At 51.4% G+C, this 9,038-nt stretch overlaps 1 protein-coding gene across 1 annotated transcript; it reads left to right on the top strand.

The window, feature by feature from the left end:
* The first annotated feature begins 41 nt into the window (after positions 1–41).
* On the top strand, positions 42–5,070 carry MRPL37 (mitochondrial ribosomal protein L37). Its single transcript, XM_014938999.1, has 7 exons — positions 42–464; positions 689–872; positions 1,697–1,812; positions 2,333–2,518; positions 2,799–2,956; positions 3,467–3,670; positions 4,838–5,070. Exons 1-7 carry the CDS (start codon positions 77–79, stop codon positions 4,913–4,915), a joined length of 1,314 nt encoding a protein of 437 aa, XP_014794485.1. The 5' UTR covers positions 42–76; the 3' UTR covers positions 4,916–5,070.
* Positions 5,071–9,038: the final 3,968 nt, after the last annotated feature.

Genomic DNA, 9,038 nt, shown 5'->3' with positions numbered 1-9,038 from the left:
CCGGCCGCGCTCCCGCCGTGCCGCGCGCGCCAAGATGGCGGCGGGCGGGCGCTGAGGCAGCGGCAGGAGGAGAAGGATGGCGGCGGCGGGGTCGATGGCGCTGAGGCGGGCGGCGGTGGCGGTGCGGGACCGCGGCGTCCTCACCCGCGGCATCCTCACCTGTGGGGGGCGTCCCCGTCCCCGCGGGCCGCTGCCGCGCACGCCGTGGACCACCCGCGGGCCGCCGCCGGAGGAACTGGCCCGGGCGGTGGAGCGGCGGCCGGTGAGGGAGCAGGTGGAGCTGGACACCATCACCTACGCCGGGCGGCAGTACTTCGTGCCCGGCTTAGCCAGGCCGCACTTCCCGCCCTGGGACCGCGGCTGGCACGATCCCCGGCACTCGCCGGGGCCGCGCTACGAGGAGATGCCGCTCTACAAGGAGCGCGGCTGCTACGTCTGCCACCAGGGCGTCCGCATGCTGGAAGGTACGGCCCGGCCGCCCTTCCTCCGGGGCCTCCTCGGCCCGGGACACCCCGCTCTGCACCCCCAGCCCTGCCCCGGGCCGCACAGCCTGTTCAAGCACTCGCCCTTCCCTCCAGCCACGGCTTCTCCTCACCCAGTGTCAAAAAACCGCACTGGCGGCCCGTTGCCCAGAGGCCTCAGTCACACATATTTCTTGTTTTGTTTTGGTTTTTTTTTCATTTCCAAGGAGTCCGGCAAGCGCAGTGGCTCACCAAGACGAAGCTGGTGGAAGGTTTGCCCCCGTCGGTGCTCAGCATCGTCAACAACCCGGCCCACCAGCTGGAGCACTACGAGGAGGGGGCAAAGCGTGCCATCTCGCACGCACGGTTCTGGGACACGACAGAAGTTGCTCCCAGGAGAGAACATTATTGGTGAGTCCTCGGCCGTAGGGACGATCTTTCCCCTCTGTTGTTGCGCCTTTCTCATAAGCCAGTCATCAAGCAGGTAGCTCAAGAACCAGATTTTTTAAGACTGCAAAGAAAAGTTCACACATAGAATCGTCTAGGTTGGAAGGGGCCTTCAAGATCATCTAGTCCAACCATCAACCTAACTCTGACCAAAAAAAACCTCACTAAACCATGTCCCCCAGCACCACGTCAACCTGTCTTTTGAACATCTCCAGGGATGGTGCCTCAACTACTTCCCTGGGCAGCCCATTCCAATGCTTAATAACACTTTCAGTCTAAAAAGTTTTCCTAATATCCAACCTGAACCTCCCCTGGTGCAACTTGAGGCCGTTTCCTCTAGTCCTGGCGCCAAGATCTGCTGTTGAACAATTCACGTCCTGTGCAAAACTGTTAGACCCTTTGTATCAGGTTGTCAACTTGTAAAACACAACAACAACCAAAAGCCCCAGTTCTGAACATTGACAGTAGTACCGATGTAAACACATACTCTACATTAAAGCATCTTTCAGGCCAAGGTCTGTGTTTCGACTTGAGATCTACTTCTAGCTGATGCAGAATGTCAATTTTTAAATAAGTAGTGTAAGCATTACCTCTGCCAACTTGGAACAGGACTGCCGTGTGGTGTATTAATTTGAAATCTGTGTTAGCTGTTTGGAAATGTTATGCTGTTATATATTTTACATACAGTAATGTTAACAGCATTCATGTCCCAGCAGCATCTGTCCGCCATTACGCTCACACTTTTTTATGCAACTGTTTTGTTTTGTTTTTTTTCTCTCATTCTAAAGCCCGGTACTGTTTGAAGATTTGATACATTTATGTCGGTCAATGGCTGCGAGGTATCCTGCTCTGACTAAAAGAATGTTGGCTAGAAAGTACAAGATATCAGCTACCTGGGAAAGAGGTTAGTTGCTGCTGTGGTGGATGCATTTAGCTCTTGTCATTCATGTAAGAGGGGTAACAAAGCTGCTGGCTTTAAGGCTGAGGCCTTGGGGAAAATGAAACAATTTCTGGAACCGTGCAAGTCTGTCAGTTTTAAGTAGTGCTGTAGGGATGGGCAGCCTTGGAAGGTGGCAGGATCCTTGCCCTGAGGAGATTATTAGGGTGTTAGACAACATCAACAAGATGGCAGGAGAAGAGAACCAGTGCCTTAGAACTGATTGTTTACTTTTTTGTATGTCCAAAATCTGTACTGTTGTTTTTCTACATATGTTTAGTTAAGAAACTGACACCAGCAGTGAAAGTTGGTATTTTAGAAGAACCTATAGCTGAGCTGCTATGTAAGTTTAGATTGGAGGTGAGAGGGAAAGAGCGAGCCTTGCAGAGCAAGTTCTTGCTAGAATGCTGCTGCCCCAAAGGAATCATACACCTTTCCCTTATGTTATTTCAGCAATGTTTGAATGTAGCCTAATTTCCTTCCCCAGAATCCATTCTCCTTCAGGTCCGTGGCCTGAACGGAATACTTATGAACTCTATGGCCCCGATACCACCAGTAGCCTCCAAGGAGGAGATACTGGCCACTGAAGAACACGTTCTGGAGACCTTCTATCCCATCTCTCCGACAATCGATCTTCAGGAAGTGAATGTGTACAAAGAGCTCAACGATACAGGTAAATCTAGCTGTTGGTCATCATTTTCTTTCAGGCCTTGCCCGTCTGCTGCGAGACAGCTGTGGGTAGGGGGTGGGTGGGAACGAGGAAGCATAGTTGCTGGGCACAGGGTGTGCAGGATGAGTGTTCCAGACCCATGGCAAGTGTATTGTGGCCTAGGCAGGGCTGTGGAGAAGAACTTAAATCCCAGTGAGTTGACAGTTCCTCAAAGCAGGGGAGAAAATATCAGCCGCGCGGGCTCTTGCTGAGCGATTCCTGACACGATTATCTGCTGTTTTAGGTTTCAGAGATGGTTATCCCTACTCTCATCCTCACACTCTCTTCTTCCTGGAATCGGCCAACGTTCGTACTCGCAGGTTCAGGCCAGAACAGCTCCGTGCTAAAATGCTGATGTTTGCTTTCGGCAACGCGCTGGCAAAGGCTAAGCTGCTCTACGGGGTACGTACCGGAGACTGCTGCGGCCTCGCTGGGCCTTTGTTCTTTCCCTCACGTTCCAGCTGGTGGGAAGGGTCGTGCCATTCCCTTGCCGTGGCACGTTAGATTAGTTTTCAAATCTGAGCTTTCCCTCTCCAGAGGTCTGACTCGAACCTCCAGGTCTGGTTACTGGTGTCTGCTTGATCCAGAAAACTGTCTCTCAGCCGTGAGCATGTTCGTGATGTAACACGCATTGGAATGGTAATGGGAAGGAACCAAGGAGCAAGTTGAACTGTAAAACTCCAACCCACCCCACAGCTCCTTATGTAAATTGATACTTCATTGCTTGCTGAAGGAGGAATTTTAATTAAAATACAAAATCTACATTCAAAACTTGTTTGACTAGAGTAATTTTCTGGGCAAGGTAACAATACGTTTATTAAAATACTGGCTTTAAACCAAGTAGAAGATGCAGAATCAGCAAGTACTCATACAATTTCAGTGGCTTTTTAACCATCCTTCCTCCTTTCCTAGAACGATCCCCAGGTTTTGGAGCAGCCAATAGTGGTGCAGAGCGTTGGCACAGATGGCCAGCTCTTCCAGTTCATGGTGTTCCAGTTAAACACAACAGACCTCGTCTCTAATGATGGCATAAAAAATCTGGTCTGGATTGACTCCGATCAGAACCTGTATGAAAAAGCTCAGTGTGTTCCCGAAATCAAGAAGAGAGTCGTTACGGTAAGCAAAACTCGGGGAAATGGTCCCAGAAACTCTACCCTTTCGCCTCTGGTGGGTGTTTGAAAGCTGCAGGGGGGGGGTTTAAAGCAGCAGAAGGGACCTGACATGGGCAGCGACCTTCTTCTTAGGCATGTGTTGCTGATGGGGAATATTTGTAAGCACTGCTGTACTGCCCAGCGTGCAAACCACATGCTGAGCTTCACAGGAACTTCTACCTGAAGATAGGCCCTACTGTAATCTACCAGCTCCTCATATGTGTGTTTTGTATCAGCTCATGCTCTGATGAAGGGAGTGCTGACACACAACTGTCAGCTCTGCCACAGAGTAAATAGAGTGCCGTGCTCTATCTACTCTGGACAACAGCCCTTGTGATGCTGTTGTCCAGTTCTGGGCTCCCCAGTTCAAGAAGGACAGGGAACTGCTGGAGAGGGCACAGCAAAGGACTACAAAGATGATTAAGGGCCTGGAGCACCTGTCTTACAAAGATGATTAAGGGCCTGGGGCATCTCTCTTACAAGAGGCTGAGGGACTCTTTAGTCTTGAGGAGAGAAGACTGAGGGGGGATCTGATCAACGCCTGTAAATACTTAAAGGGTGGGTGTCAAGAGTCTTTTTTCTAGTGGTGCCTGGTGACAAGATTGTAAATACTTAAAGGGTGGGTGTCAAGAGTTTTTTCTAGTGGTGCCTGGTGACAGGATAGAGGAAATGGGCACAAACTTGAACATAAGAAGTTCCACCTAAACATGAGGAGGAACTTCTTCACTTTGAGGGTGGCAGAGCCCTGGAACAGGCTGCCCAGAGAGCTGGTGGAGTCTCCTTCTCTGGAGACATTCAAAACCCACCTGGACATGTTCCTGTGCAACCTGCTCTGGGTGGACCTGCTTTGGCAGGGGGTTGGTCTAGATGATCTCCAGAGGTCCCTTCCAACCCCATGCGATTCTGTGACACTGGGAAGGCATCTGGGTTTGATGGGCAAAGGGTTTATGCCATCTGAGATGTATAACCAGTGGCAACACCCGCACACAAACCAATGTGGGGAGGGAGGGCAGGCACAATTTGGAAGCTGCCACGTCTGGAGTCTTATTCAAGCGGTATTTAAAGCCCTTGTTTGTCTACATTAATCACTTTGCTGCAAACTGAGCATCCATGTCTTTTTTTTTCTCTGCAGAAGCCCGCTGGAATATATGGCTTTCAGCCAGACACATTCAAGAAGTTTCTGGCACTGTATCTGCATGGAACTGTGTGAAATTCAGCTCGAATGAAAATACTTCACCAACTGTACCTGCTGCTTCTCTTTGCCAGAACCGTCACATAATTAAAGAGAGGTGGATTAATTTACTTTAAAAAAAATAAATTATATTGTTACTGAAAGTAAAAAAAAAATAAATTTTTTAAACTAAATTGTGCACGAAGAAACTCTTTCATTTTTAGGGGCTCACCTCTGGATTCGGGTTAGAGAGAGTCATCAAATGCATCCTCCTGCACTTTCCTGCCGTTGCCTAGAAAGAACACAAGCCGGTCATTATTCCTCCGCGCGGGCTCTGCTGCTCTCCGGCTGCTTTTGCCCGAGAGCTGGACTCAAACCTATTTTCTGAGGCTGCTTTTGAGTAGCTCTGAATGCGGCGTGCGCAGCAGAGACTCACAAAGCTTCAAGAGGGGAGCCTGAGACATAAGCCTTTTTACCTTCTGCCTGGCTTTTACTTTGGGGTTTTTTTTTCTTTTTTTGTTTTTTTTTTTTCTCCTGGCTGCTTTGGGATATATTACGCTTCCCTGCCGCTTCGTTCCCAAAGCGCTTAATCGCTGGGATGGCTTTGTTGGAGCTGTAGAACCACAATTCTTTTATCCCCCCCCTCCATCCCTAGCTCCTCAACCCTGAGATGAAGAGACCTACCCATTTTTGGGAAGGTGGTGTAAATGTAGCAGGAAACTTTGGTGCCCAGTAGCTGGTATTTGCTGCTAAAAACACAAAGGAAGAATTTCTTCCTGCCACACGGAGTTAACTGAGCAGGAAGCGTAGTCTTTTTAAGAGTGGGGGGTGGGGGATTAGTGTGGTTTTTGTAAAAGGAAGGCTAAATTAGCTCCAGCCAAATGTAGAATGTTTCGCAGTTCTGCACTGATGCCCTCCAGCGCGTGGGAGGGAATGGGGCAGCCCACGCTGTTTTAAGGTGTGGGAGAGAGGATTGCCAAGAAATTCAGCTCACTTTGGTGTCGGAGTCTGGGCTGTGCTTTGTGACCCCCCTGACCGTCTGGGTGAACACCCTGGTTGCATCTTCCAGTCTCAATCTACCAAAACCTGCTCCCCAGGTTTCAGAAAACAGATTATTTTTTATTCTGGTCAAATTAGAGATGAGCAGCTGTACCCGGTAAATTGGGATCCATCCACTCCAAGTTAAAGGAGCAAATCCCTCAGTATTTAGAAGATGCTCAAAAGAGAAACAATCTAGTGAGCATCACATTGATCTACATCATGTTCATTCTGCCTGCTCAAGGGGTGCCTAACTCAGCTAATTAATCGATTTGCACCTGGTTATTTAGGAATATATTTTAATATGCTCATGCTCTGTGGAGCCCGTTCCGGTCAGTGTTTCTTTCTCAGGCTGTTGGCTCTGCTGTGTCACAGAGACACTGCTGAACAGATCTGGGCAACAGCCCTGGGGTGTCTGCACCCCCTCACCCTTCCAGCCCACCCCTCTCTGGGAGGAGTCCCCGTAGGGAGACGTTGATGTTCCTCAGCAGAGTGGTTCCACCAAGGAAGCGTGGTGGAAGAGTGGCTTTGGTGGAGAAGGAGGCATGGAGAAATGAAACACCTCGCATGCATCTGGTAGATGAGGGAATCTGTGAAGATGGTCTATGTGGGAAAGAGCCGAAGTCCCTTCAGATGCTTTCACCTCTCAACAAAGACATCTCTATTAGGGCAGGTAGAGCAAGAAGAGAAACTAAGTGGAGCTGGAGTCCTGCTGTTGCCAAGACTGAGCAGAGACAAAGCACAGGGAGAGATGAACAGAGGCAGAACAAAGGCAATTTTGAGAATGGCAGAAGCAGTAAGACATGGGGCAGTCAGGGGAATGAGGCTTCAGCAGGTCACAAGAGGCATCAGGAAGCCACTTGAGATGAGGTGACCATACATAAGCATGCAAGATCATGTCCCTGGCTTGCTTGGGGCACAGCTGATCTCACCCATGGTGGGAAGGAAAGCAGGACTCACGTGTTACTGGAAGGAGCAGCTCATCTTTGTGCTGAGTGAGCTCCTCTGAGGTCCAGGAGAGGAACTCAAGGGGAACAAACAGAGCAGGGCTTCCAGCTTCCAACCTGTGACAGTTTCTCAGGTTGGTCTGTCATGGTGCAAGTATGAGGTCTGTGAACCTGGCAGCCCCTACCACAAGTGTGTGGTGTCCCACTGGCCTTCCCAAGCACCCTACACGTGATTCAGCCGCTCATTCCTCCAGTGTGACCTGCTGGAATTAGCCCAGCTGAGGGAGGTGGGACCCAGAACAGGACAATGGGTCACAGAGGCACATCTGGGTTGGCATCAATAAGTTATGAAGGCTCGTCAGCCCACGAATGGCATTACCTCAGCACAGACCAAGAACCAGGCATTAACTTTTAATGAACGGCAGCTGGGGGAAGCAGAACATGCGAGAACAGGGTGGCTGGAGGTGGAGCCCCAGCAGTGCCTGGCTGCCTGGAGGAGTCCTCTGCAGCCTCTGTCACGGGATCTAGCCCCAGCCTGCCCTGGAGATGATGCACGGTGTGTTAGACCAGCTCTACCACCACACACTACCTTCTCCTGAACCTCTCCTAGTGGAAAACGCTCCACGCTACCTTCCCCTGAACCTCTCCTGGTGGAAAATCCAACTCCACGGGCTGCACTCGTGGCGCCAGCAAGCACACATCGTGCTCAAACCGGAGCCCCTGGTTCTTCTGATCCTCCTCCCACCTTTAATTTAATGAAAACTAATGTGGGAGACAATTATCCCTGAGGTTGGGCTCAGGAGACATTCAGAGGAGGGATCTTGGCAGTTTCTCATGGCGGTGTTTAACAAAAGTAGGCTCTAACTGGTAACAACCAACAGGACGGGCTCTTCTGTTCCCCACAATAAACATATCAGGCAGAAGTACTGGGGCAGGGATGGCCCCAGGGAGCCAGGAGGTCCTCGTAATCATCAGCTAATTACCCTTGGGGGTCATGTTTCCCAATGATGGACAATGTTCACAAGCTGCTTTCTGCAAAGCACGGAGGGATGTGATTCCCTGGACCAAAAACCACATTGGGGGGACGGCTATGGACCCCGCACGGGGACATCTGTGGTGCCAACCCCCCTGTTCCTCAGCCCTGCTGTTAATTACATGCTAATGAGCTCTGCAGGAGTGATGATTCTTCTGGGTGGTTCCCAAACCCAGCAGACACCGAGCTCATCAACCCCCCACCTTGCTCCATGAGTGAGCATCCCAGGACCTCACCACTCTTCCTCCTGGAATTGCGGCTGTGGGTGCTGGGTGGGATCATCCCCCAGGACCAGCAGAGCTCCAGGGTGGCTCGTAGCCCTCCCAAGCCCTCAGCCCAAGCTTGAGCGTTCCCCCAAGGGGGAAGAGAAGCCGCACAAGCGCAGCCAGCCGTGTCCTGCCTCAACTAGTCAAGGGCAGAGAACAAGGCTCAGACAGCAGCTCCCGGGAGCGTTTCAGGCACCCGCCGCTTGCAACCACTCATCTGAAGACCTAAAAAAAGGCCCAGTCTCTCCCCAGGCGCTGCAGGGAGCCAGGCCAGCCCTGCCTGGCTTTCTCCATCTCCAGACCTCAAGAGGCTCAGAGCCTGGAGCTGAGGTGGATCCCACGCTGGAGCATTCACCCACCCTGCACTGCAGCCAGCCCTCACTCGAGGAGGGGGAGCAGCAGACCCCATTGCCAGCCTCCATATTTCTGTATATATATTATTTTTTGAAGGTGACACTCACATCCCTCCCCTCCCTTGCTTACCTCCCAGCGGTGCAGGACTCCAGCCAGAAGCAGGAGGCAGTGAGACCCAGCTCCTTCTCCCTTGGGCCATCGGTCACCGGCTGCATGGGACACCAGCCTCCATCCTCCCAGCTCCTCCAGCCTCTAACGGGTGAACCCTGGGGGACAGGTGGCCAAAAATCTCCTCCTTTTCACTCCAGAACCTCCCCCCCACACCTGCAGCCAGGTGGGCTGGGTGTGAGGAAGGTCCCCTGAGCCCATCCTCAGCCCAGTGCAGCCAAGAAGAACCACTCCCCTGGCCTAAAAGCTGAATTTTCAAAATGCTTAAAAAAAACCCCACCCCATAAACCAAACCAGATCAAAACCAAGCCTCTCCCAGCCCTCCAGGTCCTGCTGAATCTCCATCCACCTTCCCA

Source organism: Calidris pugnax, unplaced genomic scaffold (genome assembly GCF_001431845.1).
Source record: "Calidris pugnax isolate Ruff unplaced genomic scaffold, ASM143184v1 scaffold18, whole genome shotgun sequence".
NCBI lineage: Eukaryota > Metazoa > Chordata > Aves > Charadriiformes > Scolopacidae > Calidris > Calidris pugnax.
Note: the sequence above shows the minus strand (reverse complement) of the source record. Positions and strands in the feature narration are given on the sequence as shown.

Bases quoted from the DNA above. Each gene is read 5' to 3' on its own strand.
- MRPL37 (XM_014938999.1), top strand. From the start codon at position 77: ATGGCGGCGGCGGGGTCGATGGCGCTGAGGCGGGCGGCGGTGGCGGTG. The intron at 2,957-3,466 runs GTACGTACCGGA...CTCCTTTCCTAG, and splicing joins AGGCTAAGCTGCTCTACGGG to AACGATCCCCAGGTTTTGGA. The intron at 3,671-4,837 runs GTAAGCAAAACT...TTTTCTCTGCAG, and splicing joins TCAAGAAGAGAGTCGTTACG to AAGCCCGCTGGAATATATGG.